Source organism: Anomaloglossus baeobatrachus, chromosome 1 (genome assembly GCF_048569485.1).
Source record: "Anomaloglossus baeobatrachus isolate aAnoBae1 chromosome 1, aAnoBae1.hap1, whole genome shotgun sequence".
Taxonomy (NCBI): domain Eukaryota; kingdom Metazoa; phylum Chordata; class Amphibia; order Anura; family Aromobatidae; genus Anomaloglossus; species Anomaloglossus baeobatrachus.
Genome location: NC_134353.1, coordinates 613,983,473 through 614,004,870, shown reverse-complemented (window position 1 = coordinate 614,004,870; position 21,398 = coordinate 613,983,473). Strand labels below are relative to the sequence as shown.

Here is a 21,398-nt window from a genome sequence, read left to right as displayed (position 1 = left end):
GAGGGAGTTTACTTGGCAAGCTGTCACTACACAGGTAAAGCAGACAGTGCAAGATTCCAATCCAGTCCACTTCCAATGTGAACAATGAGTAGCCGTAGAGGGCACCACTGGAGGATGGTTGCAAGCAAGAATAACAGCGGTAACTTCTCAACCTTTTCAGCAGACAGTCCGGACCGTGTCCTTTAGAGGCTGACTAGTGCTGCACAAGGGAGAGGTTGTTTGACAGAGTATCACCACACAGGTGGAGTAGGCAAAGCAGAGTCTTAATCCGACGCGCGTTTCGGGGGCGTGCACCGGCCCCCTTCCTCAAGGATGACTGGGCTATTGCCTAGGGCGCTATTTATGCGCATATTAAATTACTTAAAAAAAAAAAAATGTTTTTTTTTTTTTTTTTTTTTTTTTTTTTTTTCTTTCCTTTCCCTCTTCTCTTCTCTTTTCTTTTCTCTTTCCTTTGTATCAATACCAGTATCTTTAATTCTTCTGCCTATTTTTATATATAAAACTATAAATTAATTAAAAGCAAACAGTTCAATGTCATTATTGAGTCCATATGGTTTTAAAGTATTCAATTCAAAAATCCATTGGCTCTCTGCTCGTGACATTTTTTTAATAAAATCGCCACCCCTCCAGTCCTTTGTTATTTTTTGCACACCCCATACTTCGGATCCCTTAAAAGACCCTCCATGTTTTAACGCATAATGTCTGGATAGGGGGTGTTTAGTACATTTATTTTTAACATTTCGAATGTGTTCACCCACCCTTTTCCATAGGGGTCTAATAGTTCTCCCAATGTATTTTTTCTGACAAGGACATTGAATGCAATATACAACTCCCTTTGATTGACATGTGATGAATTCTTTAATCATAATTTCTGACTGTCCCTGTACAAAGGATTTTCGTGTGATATTCTTTGTGTTTTTACACACTATACACCTTTTGCATGGAAAATAGCCTTTCAAGTCTAACATTCCTATTTTTTTGGGTACTGTAAAATTACGTATAGTGGGTGCCACTAAATTGCCAATGTTGTTGGCCTTTCTATATATAAATTTTGGATTAGTGGGCAGAAATTCCCCTATTATTTTGTCCTCTTTCAAGAGGTTCCAATACTTTTTAACAATGTTTTTAAAGATTCTTACTTGTGCAGTGTATTGGAGAATTATGGGGATATTAAAATCATTGGATTTAGGGGAGATGGGTGCGACTTGTTTACTTTGAAGTAAATTTTTTCTTTCTATCAATTTCGTCTGTGCATACGCATCCTTCAGAAACTCCCCCCTATATCCTTTCTGGACAAATTTCTTTGTTAGTGCACCCGCTTCCATCTCAAAATCTTCTTGTTTACTGCAGTTTCTGTATGCTCTGATATATTGGCTTTTTGGAACATTTAAGAGCCAACTTGGAAGATGGCAACTCCTCAATGATATATAACTATTTGTATCAGTAGGTTTATGGTAGGTTTTAGTTAAAATCTGACCATTTTCAATAAAAATATTTAGATCAAGAAAATTAATCATTGTGGCACTCACTGTATGGGTGAACTTAAGGTGATACTCATTTACGTTTAGACCTGCCAAGAACTCATGAAGTGACTGACTGTCACCTGACCAAATGAAAAGGACATCATCAATGAAGCGACGCCAGAGGACCAGGTTCTCCCGAAGCACGCCCCCAGGGTATATGGTGTCTTCCTCCCACCTCCCCATATAGAGGTTGGCGTAGCTTGGGGCGAACCTGGTCCCCATGGCTGTCCCCCACTTTTGCAAAAAGTATTGGACCCCATATCGAAAATAATTATGATTTAATATAAACAAAATACATTCCTCCAAGTAGTCAATCTGCATTTGGGGAAATAATCCGGACTTGGTTAGAAAATGTTTTGAGGCTTCGCAGCCCTTTAGATGCTCAATAGAGGTATACAGTGAGGTGACGTCAATGGACCCCAAAATATAATTTTGCTCCCATTTTACTTCTTGTAAGAGCTGCAACACTTGGGTGCTATCTTTCAAAAAGGCAGGTAATAGTGGAACGCACTTTTGAAGATGAATATCTATATACCTTGATAGGTTGGCTGTCAGACAGCCAATACCCGATATAATAGGGCGTCCTGGGGGGTTTTGCATTGTCTTGTGAATTTTAGGTACATGGTAGAAGACAGCTAGTCTGGGGGTCTGGTTCCTAATGTAAGATGCTTCATTTTTGTTTAAAATTCCCCTGTCAAGACCTCTCTTGACTAGGGAATTAAGTTCCTCTATATAGGTATTTGTAGGGTCAGAGGTCAACATAGCATACGTTGACCTATCCCCTAATAGGCGAGCTGATTCTTTCTCATAGTCACCCATGTCCATCACGACTATGCCCCCTCCCTTGTCTGCCGGGCGTATTATTATATTCCCATTTTTTTGCAAGTTTTTTATTGCTGTTATTTCCCCCATTGTTAAGTTGTTCTTCCGATTTCCACATTGCGTCGGGTTTTTCAACCGTCTAATGTCGTTCACTACACATTTTTGAAAAGTGAAAAAAGAGTCCGAATATTCATTTATTGGGTGAAAGTTAGACTGACATTTAAGGTCAGTAGTTTGATTAGTTACATTAGTCGAATCTATTGGGTTCGTCATATTTTTGACCACAGGGTTTTTCAAAAAATGTTTTTTTAGGGCCAGTTTTCTCATGAATTGTTTCACCCCAATGAAAGCTTGGAACCTGTTGAGGCCCACAGAGGGTGCAAATTTTAGCCCTTTTTGTAATAAAGAGGTTTCATTAATGGTTAATTGATGATGACTGAGATTAAAGATTTTTTGGGATTGTTGATTCTCTTCTAGTTGACTATTTATTTTCTTTTTGGTGCGTTTCCCTCCCCTACACCCTCTTTTGTATTCCTTTTTCCTACCCTGAAAAAATCCAGGGTGGTAGTGTTCCGTGTTGATTTGGGGCGTCCAGGATTAATACTAACATATCTCCTATTAAATCTCTGGGGTCGAGATTGTGTAGGTTTAATTCTTGAGTTGACAGGCGTATTATTATTGTTAGTTTCTGGCAAAATAGACCTACCTCTTAAAGACGTGGAGGGTTCATTCATACTACTCCCAGGGTCTATAGGTACTTCCAAAATGGGAGTGTCGTTTGAACTTCTACCACCTATTGCTTGTTCATGCAAACCCGTGTTTGTTTGGGGGGTGTTTGCCAAATTCGGTGTACTAGCAGAATCTAATAACAAATTTTGGGTTAGTTGTTCCATGGAAGTTTCATATACGGAAAAAACTTCTTCCTCTTCCATGGATCCTGCATCAGGGGTGCATTCAATTTGATCTATGACTTCAAATTGGTTAAGTTCTAATGGATCCCTTCCATCATATCTACTTGATTTATCCAAATGAGTCTGGGGCATGGTGGAACTTCTCCTACCCGACAGAGCGGATAAGCCCAAGTCTCTCCCATATTTTCTTTCTTTTTTCTCAATAATTTCTTTTTCTTTGTTTTGTATCCGTTTTAATATATTTTTAGACAGATTAGATATTTCGTAATTATTTTTATGGGGTTTTATTTCATCAAATAGTTGAAGAATTCGACTTTTATTTAGTATAAGTTGTTTTTTTCTTTTATCAATAATGAATTGGACTGCCTGTCTAGAAAAATCTTTAAAAAGTTCATCCCATTCTAAAAGGGTTTGGCGATCTCCTATATCTCCTGATAGGGCTTTACTAACCAGTAATCCTTTAGGTATAATATCGGCTTCCAGATACCTTTCAAGAGTAGCTACTTCCCATAAATCTCTCATCTCTTTTAAAAGTAATTGTTCTAATTCCCTAAGTTTCTTTTTAATTATAGAAATATCCGGACCATTAACAGTGTTTAATTGTGGCTTTTCCGCATAACCAAAAAACCTTTGCACTTTAAAAATCCTGTCTTTGCGGTTTTCCCACAAATCCCCCATTTTGACCTACGCGGGAGTATATACAACAAAGCCTGGACAAGGATAGCACGTGTTGTGGGTTAGCAGCTAGCTAGCTGTGTGGTGATACTCTGTCAAACAACCTCTCCCTTGTGCAGCACTAGTCAGCCTCTAAAGGACACGGTCCGGACTGTCTGCTGAAAAGGTTGAGAAGTTACCGCTGTTATTCTTGCTTGCAACCATCCTCCAGTGGTGCCCTCTACGGCTACTCATTGTTCACATTGGAAGTGGACTGGATTGGAATCTTGCACTGTCTGCTTTACCTGTGTAGTGACAGCTTGCCAAGTAAACTCCCTCGGTGTGTGGACACATTCAGCTCACACTGGACACAGATCGGACTGCCCGCTGGAGAGGTTGAGTAAAACTGCTGATCACACATTATATTTGCAGCAAATAATCGGTGCTTCCAGCGACTGTACCTAGCTGCTGGGGAACTGGGACAATACGGGACCGCTTAGTTGTGGCACCGTAAAGTGGTCTAGAGACTCTAACTAAGGGGTTTGTGGTAACCTGACATCTCCTCCACAACCTGTATTGTTCACGACCACATGCTTCCAAGTAGGTGCTTGGAAAATTTAACAAGTTAATCCTGCATTGACAACAACTTCAGTTTATCTAACGGAGGAATCAGGTCTATATTACTACAGATCAAAATCTGCTGGCAAATCCCACTGACATCACATTGGGGATTGAGGGTTTCTGATTTCTACAACATTTTGTGCAAAGCTTGATGTGTGCAAAATAGGCTTGCAAATTAGTCAGAGGTGGTGTGGTACACCTATATGCTATCAGTCACAATATTTTACTAAATCAAGTATATGCCACCGGCCGGGGCATTACGATAGCTGAGTTAGAAATTAATTATTGTGAATATCGGATCACCTCTGAGGAAACGGGTTTATACCAAAACCCTTTGTGTGGTTTTTGATTTATCTTTCATATTTTTATTATTATTAATATTTTTATTTCTATCTTTATTTTTATTTGTATTTTCAATTCTGACTTATTTATATTGTGTTTTTTCTGGTATATGTGGTTCTAAGAAAATTTTTTAGTGTATTGTGTACTAGTAAATACCCTGCCTTGGAACAAGGATAGCAATATTTTCTTTAATAAAATTATATATATAAAAAAAACCATCTAGCGCTGGTTCTTTGTGGATTTTTTGTATAAAATCCCTTATATAATTAAATAAAACCCATGCTGTATTTTTTGCATGCGTCTGTGATTAAATAAAACCCATGCTGTATTTTTTGCATGCTTCTGTGTGATTCAGTAGTGCGTGGCATTTAAATTCATTCCTAGAGAAAAATCTGCAGTTTCTTCCCTTAGCCTCCCTTTTTAGTCCTGCCTGTCACCTTTCCTAACCTCTGCCTTGAATAGATAATAGGTAATGCTGGAGTCATATACTGGACAAAAAGAGCCTTTACACAATAGCTGGATAAAGAAGGGAGTTACTGAGGAGCAGCTGTAATGTGGAGCTTGAGCTGACAGGCGTCCTCATCTGCTCATCACTTCAAGCTATGCAGTACACCCACTCTCCCTGTGTGGTCTGCCAGGAATGGCAAAGAAAACACACATACCTTGGGCAGGGCCCCATCTGAGAAGGCATACTAGCTTTTCCCTGGGTAGTTCTAGCACAGACCTCCCATTCTTCTCTGACATCAGTTACAGGCAGAAAGCTCCAGATTTTTAAACACTGGAACAGTGAAACCTTACAAGGGCTTTAAATGTGACCACATAGGAAAGGCTTGTGTAGTCTAGCAGATCACTACTGATCACTAGCTGCCGTGGACATATGGCTCACGCATTTTGTGTCTTAGTAACCATCCATGTGCTAGAGATACAGAAAAAAATAAACTCTGCTACTTTAGCTGATGGGTATGTGTGCGATACAAAGAGCCCTAAGCACAATTCATTATGTACTGGATACATATTCAGTGCGTATAAGCCAAAACATTTAAAATTGCTAAAGTTACATTGCCAATTTCACAAGCTGTGATACTAATATGTATTCTTCAGTGATATAGATACAGTACTTGACTGGTATTTATATGTATATATAGATTAACTTTGTCCTTCATAATTATAGTAGATACTAATTGACTGCTATTTATTATTTTCCTTTATGTGTATATACATTATAAGAGTTCTTCATAGGTATAGTATATACTAATTGACTTCTATTTTGTATTTTCCTTTATGTATTTATATATTGTGTTCTTAATACATATCGTAGATACTAGTTGACTGATATTTATTATTTCCCTATACAGTGTGTCCACCCGTATCCAGTCCACCGCCATTAACTTGAGAACAGCGGCAGCTATAGGCAGTGGTGTCTAGGTATAGTAAAGTAGCCATGTGCTACGCAATGAAACTACCTATAGCGCCACCTGGTGTAAAACAACGGAGTTAGCATTTTTATCTCAAAAACGGAATAAGATAGAGAAAAAATGAAATAAAAAATTGTAGGGCATCATCAATTCAATACGAATCGACACCTTGCATACAGAAATGCTATGATATGAAACCCATGACGCCCCCAAAACATGGAATGCTTGTCACGCATATGGCGCTCATTTAACTTTGATGCTCAAAGTGGCCACCGTCAGCTGCAATGCACATCTGGACTCTGGACAGCATACTGTATCTTGCTGTACATTGTACAATATGGTAGGTGACACGTTTGCATAAGCATCTGTGATACGTCGTAGGTCCTGCACTGTTGGTGGAGAGGTTGCATACACCTGCTGTTTGATGTGACCTCACAGAAAAAAGTCCAATGGGGTCAGGTGAGCATGGAGGCCACTCCACGCAGCCACCAAACCCGATGACTTGTAGGAAGGTCTCCATGAGGTATTGCTTCATGTCCGCAGCCTTCGGAGTTTTACACGTTCTAATCATAGCATTTCTGTATGCGAGCTGTCGATTTGTATTGAATTGATGATGCCCTACAACTTTGTAATTCACTTTTTTTCTCGTTCCGTTTTCGAGATAAAAATGCTAACTCCGTTGTTTTCCACCAGGTGGCACTGTACTTGGTTTCATTGCGTAGCGCATGGCTACTTTACTATACCTAGACACCACTTCTATTCCTATAGCTGCCGCTGTTCTCAAGTTAATGACGGTGGACAGGATATGGGTGGACATACTGTATATGTATATATACATTATAGGTGTTCTGAATATATATAGTAGATACTATTTGACTGGTATTTAAGTATATATACATTGTGTATCTTGAATAATATGATAATATTTGACTGGTATTTATTATTTCCCTTTATGTATAAATACATTATTTGTCTTAATACAGTGGCATGTAAAAGATTGGGCACTTCTGGTTGAAATTACTGTTATTGTGACAAGCAAGTTGAGGATGAAATGATCTCTAAAAGGCATGAAGTTAAATATGACACTTTTCCTTTTGTATTTTAGGCAAAAAAAATGTTCATCTTTTATATTTGAAAAATTACAAAAAGGAGAATGGGCTAATGCAAAAATTTGAGCACACTTGGAGATTTGTGTGCTCAGATAACTTTGCCAAGGTTTCAGACCTTAATTAGCCTGTTAGGGTTATGGCTTGTTCACTATCATCGTTAGGAAAGGCCAGGTGATGCAAATCTTAAAGCTTTATAAATAGCTAGCCCCCTCTAACCTTGTGCCAAAAAACAGCAGCCAGGGGTTATTCTAAGCAGCTGCCTAGCACTCTGAAAATGAAAATGGCTGAGGCCCACAAAGCAGGAGAAGGCTATAAGTAGATTGCAAAGCGTTTTCATGTTGCCCATTCCTCAGTTTGAAATGTAACTAAGGGGTACTTCACACACAGCGAGATCGCTGCTGAGATCGCTGCTGAGTCACGGTTTTTGTGACTCAGCAGTGACCTCATTAGCGATCTCGCTGTGTGTGACACTGAGCAGCGATCTGGCCCCTGCTGTGAGATCGCTGCTCGTTACACACAGCTCTGGTTCGTTTTTTTATTGTTGCTCTCCCGCTGTTAAGCACACATCGCTGTGTGTGACAGCGAGAGAGCAACAATCCTGAATGTGCAGGGAGCAGGAGCTGGCGTCTGACAGCCTGCGGTAAGCTGTAACCAGGGTAAACATCGGGTAACCAAGGTGGTTACTCGATATTTACCTTCGTTACCAGCCTCCGCAGCTCTCTCGCTGCCAGTGCCGGCTCCTGCTCCCTGAACACGCTAAGCTAAGCGGTGTGCACTGGTAACTAAGGTAAACATCGGGTAACCATGCTTAGTTACCAGTGTCCGCAGCTTCCAGACGCCAGCTCCGTGCAAGCGCAGAGTCGCTTGCACGTCGCTTGCACGTCGCTGCTGACTGGGGGCTGGTCACTGGTCGCCGTGAGATCTGGCTGTTTGACAGCTCACCAGCGACCATGTAGCGACGCAGCAGCATTCCTGACCAGGTCAGATCGCTGGTGGGATCGCTGCTGCGTCGCTAAAGTGTGACGGTACCCTAAGAAATGGCAGCTCACAGTAACAGTGGAGGTCAAGATAAGGTCTTGAAGACCAAGCAAAATATCTGTGAGAGCTGCTTTAAGGATTGCTGAAAGGCAAATCAGAACCCCTGCTTGACTGCAAAAGACCTTGAGGAAGATTTAGCAGATTCTGGAGTTGTGCTACATTGTTCCTTCTGTTCAGAGACACCTGCACAAATATGACCTTCATGGAAGAGTCATCAGAGGAAAACTTCTGCATCCTCACCATAGAATTCAGCTACATACGTATGCAGAAGAACATCTAAACAAGCCTGATGCATTTTTGAAACAAGTCTTGGGGACTGATTAGGTTAAAAGAGAACTGTTTGGCCACAATGATCAAATGTGTGAAGAAAAAATGAAACAGAATTTAAGAAAAATATATCTTGTCAACCATTAAGCATTGGGTGGATCAATCATGCATTGGGGTTGTGTTGCAGCCACTGACACAAGGAACATGGGTAAAGGGAAGAATGGATTCAATGAAATTTCAACAAATTCTTGATGCAAACATAACACCACCTGTAAAAAAGCTGAAGTTGAAAAGAGGATGGCTTCTACAAATGGATAATGATCCTAAAACACATCAAATTCCACAATAGACTACCTCAAAAGGCTAAAGCTGAAGGTTTTACAATAGCCCTCACAGTCCCCTAATCTGAACATCATTCAAAATTTGTGGCTAGGCCTCAAAAGAGCAGTGGATGCAAGACTACCAGGAATCTCACAGAACTGGAAAACGTTTCAAAGGAAGAATGGATGAAAATCCCTCAAACAAGAACTGAAGGACTCTTGGCTGCTACAAAAAGTGTTTACAAGGTGTGATACTTCTAGGTGCTAACCTTCAGGGTGCCCAAACCTGCATTGGCCCATTTACCTTTTTTGTTAATTTTAAAGTGTAAAACATGAAAATATGTACAGTGGAACCTTGGTTTACGAGAATAATTCCATCTGGGAGTCTGCTTGAAAACCAAGTTACTCGTCTAGCAAAGCAAAATTTCCCATATGAAATAATGCAAGCTCAGACAATTCATTCCACAACTTGGTCAATGTCCCATCCTGGTTCCCTATTGTGCCATTCCACACACAAACACACACAAACACATATTATGCTCACCTTACCTTCCGCTCCCTCGCCCGACTCATGGTTCTTGTAGTCCGCCGGTACAGGATGTGTATTGGGTAACCATCGCGACCGATGCCGGAGTTTCCGCTGCTGACGTCAAAGGCATGAGGCGCTTGCCTCTGATTGGTAAGCTCCCTGCCTTTGAGAAGTGGCTGACAGTGGAAGTTCCTCCATCGTCGCGATAGTTACCCGATACACATCCTGTACCGGCGAACTACAAGAACCAGGAGGCTGACGAGGGAACTGAAGGTAAGGTGAGCATAATATATGTGTATGTGCGTTTGTGTGTGTTTGTGCGGACTGCAAGAGCGAGCAAAATACTCACACACCAAGTTACTCGTAAACCGAGGTTCCGCTGTATATGTATTTTTTTTTTTCCAAAAATCCAAAAGAAATGTGTCATCTTTAACTTTCTGCCTTTTAGAGATAATTTAATCTTCAGCTTGCTTAACTGTTCACAATAACAGTCGTTTTGACCAGGGGTGCCCAAAATGTTACATGCCACTGTATACATTAGCTGCTATTTGACCGGCGTTTAATATTTCACTATATACATATATACATTTACTATGTCCTTATTAATCATAGTAGATGCTATTCGACTAGTATTTTTCATTTCCCTTTATGCACTGTATGTTTACATTATTCGTGAAATATTTGTTGTATACTTCAGGCTGCCGTTGTGGTGGTGTTCAACTTTGCCATGGTGCTTCTGATATTTCCTGCCATTTTAAGCATGGACCTGTATCGCAGGAGAGATCGTAGGCTTGATATCTTTTGCTGCTTCAGCAGGTAAACGTCATTTCACTATATTAAATCAAACTTGCATACTAGGATGATATGTTTGGTGTTTTTAGGAATAATTATAAATTCATATGTAAAACACAAATAAAATTGAAAAGTGATATACCGTAATTGTACAAATGGGCTCTGCCATACCTAATTTATTTTTACATGGCATCTGTGACATGTGTCACTTGCGCTTATTTTCTTATGGTACCTTTCTAAAGGCACTGTTGTGTATAAAGTATATTTCTGTTATTTTTTATTTAGTCACTAAACTTTTATACTAAGAATTAGATGGATTAGTTGATTGTCATGGGTACACTACTTGTGCCCATGCATATAGTTGGTGACGGTGTAATACCTAGAGGCCATATCATGAGCTCCTCTTTGTTTGTGGCTCATGAAAGAAAGTCCAAAACAGGTGCTCGCCTGTATGATGTTCATATGCCCTGATAGGTGATTTGGATGAGGGTTGTCTCCATAAGATGACCCCTTCAAGGACTAGATATGAGTTTTCTATTGGAAAACCTAAGATGCACTTGTTAACTGCAATTATTTTTTTCCTTCTAGTCCCTGTGTTACAAGAGTGATTCAGATTGAGCCCCAAGTATACAGGGATAACAATGAGAATACAAACTACAGCCCACCACCGCCATACAGTAGCCACAGCTTTGCTCGGGAAACACAAATCACTATGCAATCAACCGTCCAATTGCGGACAGAGTATGACCCACGGACTCAGTCATATTACACCACAGCGGAGCCTCTGTCTGAAATCTCTGTGCAACCATCAGTGTCTACATCCCATGACGCTAGCAGTCTGGCTCCAGAGAACACAAATTCCACACGGGACCTACTTGAGACTGGTTTTCACTGTGTTGACCCATCCTGTAGCAAGTGGACATTAGCATCATTTGCCGAGAAGCACTATGCTCCTTTTTTGTTGAAGCCAACGACAAAGGTAAATTCCTGCTGCCATCTTACCAAAATACAAAGTTACCATTGGTTATTTTTCCTTGTGAACCTCAAACCATCATTGCGTAGAGATAAACACAATACAGTTAGGTCCAGAAATATTTGGACAGTGACACAAGTTTTGTTATTTTAGCTGTTTACAAAAACATGTTCAGAAATACAATTATATATATATAATATGGGCTGAAAGTGCACACTCCCAGCTGCAATATGAGAGTTTTCACATCCAAATCGGAGAAAGGGTTTAGGAATCATAGCTCTGTAATGCATAGCCTCCTCTTTTTAAAGGGACCAAAAGTAATTGGACAAGGGACTCTAAGGGCTGCAATTAACTCTGAAGGCGTCTCCCTCGTTAACCTGTAATCAATGAAGTAGTTAAAAGGTCTGGGGTTGATTACAGGTGTGTGGTTTTGCATTTGGAAGCTGTTGCTGTGACCAGACAACATGCGGTCTAAGGAACTCTCAACTGAGGTGAAGCAGAACATCCTGAGGCTGAAAAAAAAGAAAAAATCCATCAGATAGATAGCAGACATGCTTGGAGTAGCAAAATCAACAGTCGGGTACATTCTGAGAAAAAAGGAATTGACTGGTGAGCTTGGGAACTCAAAAAGGCCTGGGCGTCCACGGATGACAACAGTGGTGGATGATCGCCGCATACTTTCTTTGGTGAAGAAGAACCCGTTCACAACATCAACTGAAGTCCAGAACACTCTCAGGGAAGTAGGTGTATCTGTCTCTAAGTCAACAGTAAAGAGAAGACTCCATGAAAGTAAATACAAAGGGTTCACATCTAGATGCAAACCATTCATCAATTCCAAAAATAGACAGGCCAGAGTTAAATTTGTTGAAAAACACCTCATGAAGCCAGCTCAGTTCTGGAAAAGTATTCTATGGACAGATGAGACAAAGATCAACCTGTACCAGAATGATGGGAAGAAAAAAGTTTGGAGAAGAAAGGGAACGGCACATGATCCAAGGCACACCACATCCTCTGTAAAACATGGTGGAGGCAACGTGATGGCATGGGCATGCATGGCTTTCAATGGCACTGGGTCACTTGTGTTTATTGATGACATAACAGCAGACAAGAGTAGCCGGATGAATTCTGAAGTGTACCGGGATATACTTTCAGCCCAGATTCAGCCAAATGCCGCAAAGTTGATCGGATGGCGCTTCATAGTACAGATGGACAATGACCCCAAGCATACAGCCAAAGCTACCCAGGAGTTCATGAGTGCAAAAAAGTGGAACATTCTGCAATGGCCAAGTCAATCACCAGATCTTAACCCAATTGAGCATGCATTTCACTTGCTCAAATCCAGACTTAAGACGGAAAGACCCACAAACAAGCAAGACCTGAAGGCTGCGGCTGTAAAGGCCTGGCAAAGCATTAAGAAGGAGGAAACCCAGCGTTTGGTGATGTCCATGGGTTCCAGACTTAAGGCAGTGATTGCCTCCAAAGGATTCGCAACAAAATATTGAAAATAAAAATATTTTGTTTGGGTTTGGTTTATTTGTCCAATTACTTTTGACCTCCTAAAATGTGTAGTGTTTGTAAAGAAATGTGTACAATTCCTACAATTTCTATCAGATACTTTTGTTCAAACCTTCAAATTAAACGTTACAATCTGCACTTGAATTCTGTTGTAGAGGTTTCATTTCAAATCTAATGTGGTGGCATGCAGAGCCCAACTCGCGAAAATTGTGTCACTGTCCAAATATTTCTGTACCTAACTGTATGCTGAGAATAAAACGTCATCTTGTGCAATGAAAAACACTGCTTGCAATAATCGAATACAGATGTACTGTTTTTTAACCATCTAAATCTATAAATTCAGACATACCGTGAACTCTAGTATAGTCTTTCGCTATATATCATTACTTATATTTTCCTTTTTACATCATTTAAAATTTTTCATTTTTATATTTTTTATGCCATTTTTTTGTTCACAGATTGTGGTGATATTGGTTTTCTTGGCCCTGCTTGGCGTTAGCCTATATGGCACCACACGTGTCCGAGATGGATTGGATCTCACTGATATTGTGCCTCGGGAAACCCGGGAGTATGACTTCATTGCTGCCCAATTTAAGTACTTCTCTTTCTACAACATGTATGTGGTGACACAGAAGGCAGATTATCCCCGTGCACAGCGATTGCTCTATGACCTGCACAAAAGTTTTTCCAGTGTTAAGTTTGTTTTGCTGGAGGATGAAAAACAACTTCCCAAAATGTGGCTCCATTACTTTCGAGACTGGCTACAAGGTAAGACCATGAAGTTTGGTCTATGATAATATGTGTTAGACTATAAGCTTCTGAACAGGTAGTTATAATGTTCGGATGGCACTACTAGTGAGATGTGCGCAACAACTGTCTGAGTGGCCGCCATCTAGTGTAAATCGAATATTTTACCTAAGTAAACCTATTGAAGATAAGCTAATTGATTTTTAAGACCCTGGTCTAGCGGTCAGGTCAGTATTTCGTAACCAATGGACACAAACCCTGCAACACGCCTCTTACCTACCAGCATACCCAACTCCTCTTTTGACTAGTTAGCTAAGCGCAATGTCATCACACACATGACATTGTGACGGGCTGGTTAATCAAAAGATGAGCCAAGGATGCTGGTAGGTAGGAGTAGGAGGTAGTTTGCAGGACTCGTGGAGGAGCACTGATTGGCTGCAGGGATCATTTTGCATAGCAATGTCACAAGAGCCCCGGGAGAGCCAGTGCCGATACTGCTGGGATAGCGTCAGCACCGGAGGTGAGTATAGGTGTTATTTTGTTGGGGGGAAATATAGGGATGGAGAAGAGATTGTCTGAGTAGTGGATGACACCTTTAATTTAGATGTGAATGAGACAGTCTAGATTTTATTCTACCAATAGCTCCCCCTGAAATAATTGGCGTCTTAGATTTCCAGGTATAGCCATTCTTCTATCAACTGTCCATACTTCGAAGAATATCACCAACTTAATTTTCTGATGGAAATTGTATGGCCAGCTACTAGTCATTTATGTGTTCTTCATATATTATAATGGTCACTTTACGGCTTGCTCTCATTTGTATACCAATATAACATAAACAGTGATGGTTTTAGGGCTTTTACAGTGAACTAGTTTTTATTCCTTCTATTGGCTGTGAACAGAAATGATACAACAGACAAGATGATTTCTTTTGCATGTAATCTTGTTATTTCATCAGTTTAATTTGGCCTAAAATGCCAAAAGTGATTAAGGGAAGCTGAGCCATCTGGGACATTACTGTAGATTGAGGCATACTCTGATCTATTTCGGAGTCTTTGTGGGGTATTTATTGGAAGAACTTTGAGTGTCAGTTGTGGTTTTGTGGCTTGCTAGACTTGGGTGGTATGGCATTTCTGGTCACATTCTCCGGTGGGTAGGTCTAGCTGTGTGTAATCTCTTTGAGACATGCCTCATTGTTCCGAGGGTTTCACAAGTTTTTACTAGTCTTATTGTTTTAGGCCTTTCACTGCGATGGGGAGTTTTACAAAGCAAAGAAAGCGTCAATGATCGGTTAAAGAAAACACCACATAGCTAAGGAGGACAGATTAGCCGAAATTGTGTTTAAGCAACTGTAGCTTTGTAATTGCATTCCTGAAAAATGATAACATCTCTCTTCCAACCAATTTCTTTCTTTTTTTTTTTTGGTGTGCTCTGATTGTAATTTTATATTTGTTTTTAATCTGATATCTTTTCATCTCACGAGTTCCACTGCTTTCCATCTGGGATTTCTTCTGCAGCTGTTAAGTTATATGGAGGTTCTTAGAAAGTGGTTAGGTAGCTTGGTTCTTTATTGCTCTGTGTACAGTGCTTAGTATTTGTATTTTTTTTATACAATTTATACCTTTTTTATCATCTAGATGTTTATACTATCAACACTGTATTAGTCCTTGCATTTTGGACATTCAGCTATTTTTACTCGCCATGCATTATGCTTTTCAGACGTCTAAAACATCTTTGCTTGTATTTCACATGCAAATGGATGAATGAACCATGGACCTAGTGATGTGGATTAGTTGTAGTGAATGTTATTTCCTGTGAAAACAACAAAAGGCATTAACTAGTTTTCAGCAAGAATGCCGGTTTAAGCACCTCTCCGTGAGAAGGACAACATGTGTTTGGGATTGATGGCCTGTAATGAAGGGTTGGATTTCACATTTCTAGTGCAATTGTAGGGGGTCTTCTATCTCGTCATCCCATTCTTCTTCCTCTCCGGGCTGTGAATTGTCATGTATGTTTGTGCAGTGGTCAGCATGTGCTGAGCTATGGCTTCCTGTATGAAATGTGCTCCAGATTACCTGCCGCCACCGCTTGTATTCTGAGAGGCTCAGTGTCTCCCTGTGCTCCTTCTCCCCTAACAGGATGGCAGAGAGGAAAGGAGCAGTTGAGAGTGAATAGATGTTGGCTGTGATCTTTACACATGCTGGCAGCAGATCCCACATCTTGTATTAGCTGCACAAGTTGAACAGATGGAACAAATTGACAAAATCGTGTTCACTCACACTGTGCTCAAGAAGCAGCTGAGATTCTATATGAAGCCCAAAAACTGAAGTATTTTTATTAGTTCTTGAGTTCTCTCGTCACAGAACTTTCTATTTTAACCTGCTGAACAGTAGCTCAGTATGTTTCATGATGAATATTGCATACATCCGTCCTTCCTTCCCAGTCATGCCTGGCCCCAGTTTCTGTCTTCTAATAGGCCATAAAGACCATTCTCCGTGAACTTTCCAGCTATTTATTCTCATTCTGCCATTCTCTAAATTATCCTACTTCCAGACCTTGTCTCTTGGAATTTAAAATATTACTCGTCGATAAATTCACTATGGCAGATTTTTAGAAGAAAGCAGTTTAACAATCTGGCAAGCTTTGGGAGTGTTGGAGAAGACCCACCTAAACTCCATTTAGATATTGTTGGATTGATAGGGTTTTGTTCTTTCAGAATAGTGAACCACAGATGCTCTAAAATACCTAAAATTACTAATAGAGTATTACTCCCTTTCCAGGTCCAAAACCGACTCCCTGTCAGGACTTGGGTCTTTGGTGTTTTGGTTGTAGCAGTGATGTCATGCCGTCATCAGTGGACCTCACCGCTGTATTACTGAGCTCAATGGCTTTGCTGATATGGATAGCACAAGCTGCTGCCCACCTCAGTAATGTACATTGTCGATGTGACATCACTGCTGCAGCCAAAACATAAAGACCCGAACAGTGGCAGAGAGCTGGTACTAGATCTGAGTACTTGCTCTGCTTGTTATTTTATGTATTTTAGAGCATTTGGGATACACTTTCCTGAAAGTGAAAAACTCATTTAAGAACCAGGAACCCAGTAAAACTTTTGCTGTATTGTGCTACCTGTATGAAAAGACTGAGCATCAGGGTGGCTCAATGGTCACCATTATAGCCTTACAGCAATTGAGATCCTTTATTCAAATCCCAATAAAAGCGACTACATCTTCAAGGAGTTAGTTTTTATGAGTTTCATCCAGGTACTTCGGGTATCCAAAAGTATTGGCATGGCTTTCTGCCGGGTACTCCGGTTTCCTTGCACTCTCCAAAGACATACTGAACATTTTCCAGAAAACTGCTCGAGTTCCCCATTGACTTCCATTATACCCGGTAATTGACTCGAGCCTGTCCAAGTGTCAAAATGCTCCTTACGAGTACAAAGCACCTGAGCATGGTAGTGCTTGCTCATTACTACAAATGGGGACAGTGATGATAATTTCTGTAAAGCGCTTAGGATATTAATGGCACTTTATAAGCAAGTAAAAAAAATGACGCAAAATATCAACACTTTTCAGTAAAGAAGTCTTTTCCATTTTTTTCCTGGCTACTCATCCTGGAATACAATAAAGGTTCAAATTAAGCAACCTAACAAATATTACAAGTTCGAAGTGGGTTGTCCGGCAACTCATTTTTTTCCTTGTGTACACTAAGAAACATGTTAAATCATTGAAGAAGTAGTTCTTAACTTACCTGTCCCCGTACACTCCCATTTCCTGTGTCTTCTGATGGTCTTGGTACATGCTTTTCCATCTGGATACATATGCAAGGATGGTTGTTGACCTTAGGGAGATCAACATCCAACACCGCGGAGACACCATCACGTGTTTCTCAGCGCAGTGATTCTAGAGCAATGTTTGGCATAGGTGGTCTCCTTGACTGGAGACTGCCTTTCCCGTGGTTGTTCCTTCCCGGTGAAAGACCTGGCTAGTTTCCTGCCAGCGTTGAGAAACATGTGATGGTGTCTCCGCAGGCTTTTTTCTTTTCCATCTGGATAGACATGATTATAGCAGTGTCATGTTGATGTGACAGTGATTGGTCATGTGTCTGTCTCAATCAAGGATGTAAGGCTATGTGTCCACGGTAGAATGTTGCTGCGGATTTTTCTGCATGAACTTTCCCGGCAAATCCGCACCTTTTCAATTGCCGCGGATTTTGGTGCGGATTTCTTTTTTTTTTTTTTTTCCAATTCTATAGCCAAAATCCGGATCAAAATCCGCAACAATAATTGACATGTTGCAGATTTTTCCGGATCAAAATCCGCGGCAAATCCGGCTCGGAAAAATCCGCAGCATGGGCACAGCATTTCCAAAATGCCATAGAAATGGCTGGGAAGTGCCGCTGCTGCAGATTTTCGGAAAATCCGCGGCTTTTCCGCGAGAAATCCGTGACAAAATCCGCACATTTTCTGCAGCGTGGACACATAGCCTAAAACTCATTTTCACTGAGGCCCACATTAGCATTATGGTTACCTTTAAAGGGCCACTTGTAATTATAATGGCTCATGCAGACATCCATTCAACACGGTATAAGCATGCACTGTAATGCACGGACTGGCCAGGGGCTATAAAAGAGCTGTCCCTGGCTAATAGGGCTATATGAGAGCTGTCCCCACACAAGTGCTGGCTGACTGCGTTAACTTTTTGTATTGGCTGAATGTGAATGCGTTCACTCACAAGACGAACCCCTCTAATTGTGCTGGCGCAGCCCCCTCTGCTTAGCGCTGGCTGTGTCCACTCAAATATTCTAAGATTCTAAGATAGCACCAGCTCCATGTGCTATCTCCAGCTCCTCTGCTAAGTGCTGGTTGTTTCAACATAAAACGCAGCCAGTAGAAAGTAGACAAGATGACACCAGCACAGGGGTTGGATTTAAGCTCCGGCACACACTTCCATAATGCTTGGACCTACTTTCCATGCGAGGAAAGTGGAGAGCTAGTCCTTCTGTCCCCTGACATCATGGGCCACACAAAATGATGTGGTGGGCTGAATTTGGCCTGCAGGCCATGATTTTGACACCTCTGGGATGAAGAATGAAGTTAGAGACTATCTGACATCTGGGAAACATCAGAACTTAAATCATGAGGGTCAGTAATGTGGGTGTGCATATTACGTCTGTTATTACTTTGCACCATACTGTGCATTTTTTTGTATAAGTGGCCGGATAATCCCATTAACAAGAATTATTCATTACAGCAACTTTTCAAAAAAATGTCAACTAATATCTCTGTGTTATCTGTTGCCACATCAAATATGTCCACCCCAACTAAACGTAAATATCAATATACCTGTGAGAGAAGTATGATTACCAAATCTTGGCTAGTGTTGTAACTTCTGACTTTACTAATAAATGTTAATTCTTTTTCATTTTGCATGAAATAACTCTTTTTAAGGCTCTGTGCGCACTAGAAAAGTGATTTTTCTCACGAAAATTTCTTGAGAAACTTCTGGGAGTTGAAGATTACCGCACCTGCGGTAAAAAAACGCACCAAAAACGCATGCGTTTTTGCCGCGGGTTTGCCACGGTTTTTCCGCAGGTTGGTCCCTGCGTTTTTTTTATGCTGAACTGCAATAAATAATATAGTTAATAGATAGATAATCGATAGACAGACAGATAATGGATAGAGGGAAAGATGGATAGATGAATAGATAGATAGATAGATAGATAGATGAGAAAGACCTATGTAATGTTCCACCCCCCTGCATATCTAAGCTGGCACCCTTTAGTGACTTTCATGTGGCACTAAAGGGTGCCTAGCCTTGTATTTAGCCAAAAAAATAAATAATTAAAAAAAAATGACGTGAAATCCCCCATCTTTTGTAGCCAGCTAGGGTAAAGCAGACGGCTGCAGCCTGCAGACCACAGCTGGCAGCTTCACTTTGGCTGGTAATCCAAAACAGAGGGCACCCCACGCTGTTATTTTACATTAAATAAATAATTTAAAACAAAAAACGTGGGGTCCCCCCCATATTGGATCACCAGCCAAGGTAAAGCGGACAGCTGGGGTCTGATATTCTCAGACTAGGGAGGTCCACTGTTATTGGACACTCCCCAGCCTAAAAATAGCAGGCCGCAGCTGCCCCAGAAGTGGCGCATCCATTAGACGTGCCAATCCTGGCGTTTCGCCCCAACTCATCCCGTTGCCCTGGTGCAGTGGCAAGCGGGGTAATATATGGGGTTGATGCCAGATGTGTAATGTAACCCTGGGGTTAGTGATGTCACGCGTCTATCAGATACCTGACATCACCAACCCAGTCAGTAAGAAATAAAAAATAGACAACAAAAAAAGTTTTATTTGAAAAAACACTCCCCACATTCCCTCTTTCACCAATTTATTGACAAGAACAATCAAATCCGGGTCCGGCGTAATCCAATAAGTGGGGGTCCCACGACGATCATTACCATAGTCACTGTCCCAGTAAGTGAAGAATAGAATGTTCCCCATTGGCTGGAAGAGTAATGCAGTGACCTGAGCGAACATCAATAGGTCAGCCCAGGTCACTGCAGGGGATGCCGAGCAGTGCCATCAGGAGGTTAGATGAGATCATTACCTGCTGTGATGATCTCCTGCAGCCCTGCCATCAGCGCTGTCACTGACTTCTATGCCCGCCGTGTTGTCAACAGTATCGCGAGAGCCCGTGACGTCACCGCTAGTGACAGTCTCGGGCCGCGGGCATAGACGGCAGTGACAGCAGTGACGTCAGGAGGCAGGAGATCGTCACAGCAGGTAATGATCTCATCTCACCTCCTGACAGCAGCGCCCGTCATCCCCGCGGCTGCACGCACTGCTGTGTGTCAGTGTCTGTCTGCGCTGCAGGGTGACAAGCTGCTGATACTGCGGGCAGACACTGACATTGCTGTGCTGGCAGCTGCGGGGCTGGAGCGGGACACAGACTGCACAGGCACCTGGAGGTCACACGGAAGTGCTTCTGTGCGGTGTCCAGGGAGTGTGACGTCTGTGTTTACTCTGCTCCGCTTCCTCTTCTGTCATAATGACATCACTCCCTGCAAAACCGCAGGCAGCGATGAACATTACCGCAGGTAAATCGCGGCTATACCGGGGGTATACCGCACATCATTTGCTACCTGCGGTATACCCCCGGAATTTCGCGATTACATTACAGTGAATGGAGTGAAATACCGGGGGGATTCCGCAGGTACCTGCGGAAAAGAAGTGACATGCAGATTTTCTCAAGAAATTTTCTCAAGAAAATGTTCACAAAGAATTTTCTTGAGAAAAAAACGCAGTGTGCGCACAGCTATTTTTTTTCCCCATAGGTTTTGCTGGGAAATGTCTGCAGAAAGATTTCAAACATTTCTCAAGAAATTTCCGCAGCAAAACCGTGGGTAAATCCGCGGGTAAAACAGCCTAGTGTGCACATAGCCTAAAGGGTGTGTCAATATTCCCTATTAAAGCTTGTGAGCGTCATAGAGCCGCGGAAACCCCTCTATGTGTCAGATCATAGATTAGATCCTGCTCTGACGGACTCAAAGCCCAAATGTATTATGAAAGGTTCGCTTGCTCCAGACAATTTTTAGACGTGACCCCTAAGTAGAGATGAGTGAACCCGAACAGTAAAGTTTAGTGTTTGTACTAGCTATGGACTTTACAAAAAACAAATCAGTGTGAGGGTTCGGAGTTCGGGTGCTTTACGTATGCAAACCACTCTATTGAGCATCGTTGTGCTCGGGTACTATCGGTGCTGAGCCCAGTGCGAGCCGCTTGCAGTGTTTGATCGGTTCACATTAGGTGTAAAATC

At 41.4% G+C, this 21,398-nt stretch overlaps 1 protein-coding gene across 4 annotated transcripts in view; it reads left to right on the top strand.

The window, feature by feature from the left end:
* PTCH1 (patched 1) overlaps positions 1-21,398 on the top strand; it is a 133,011-nt gene that overhangs the window by 91,228 nt on the left and 20,385 nt on the right. For all 4 annotated transcript variants that reach the window (XM_075318686.1, XM_075318677.1, XM_075318668.1 and 1 more), the window contains 3 exons: positions 10,249-10,367; positions 10,932-11,322; positions 13,290-13,599. In XM_075318686.1, the coding sequence (XP_075174801.1) occupies positions 10,249-10,367; positions 10,932-11,322; positions 13,290-13,599 (820 nt within the window). The remainder of the gene's footprint in view (positions 1-10,248; positions 10,368-10,931; positions 11,323-13,289; positions 13,600-21,398) is intronic.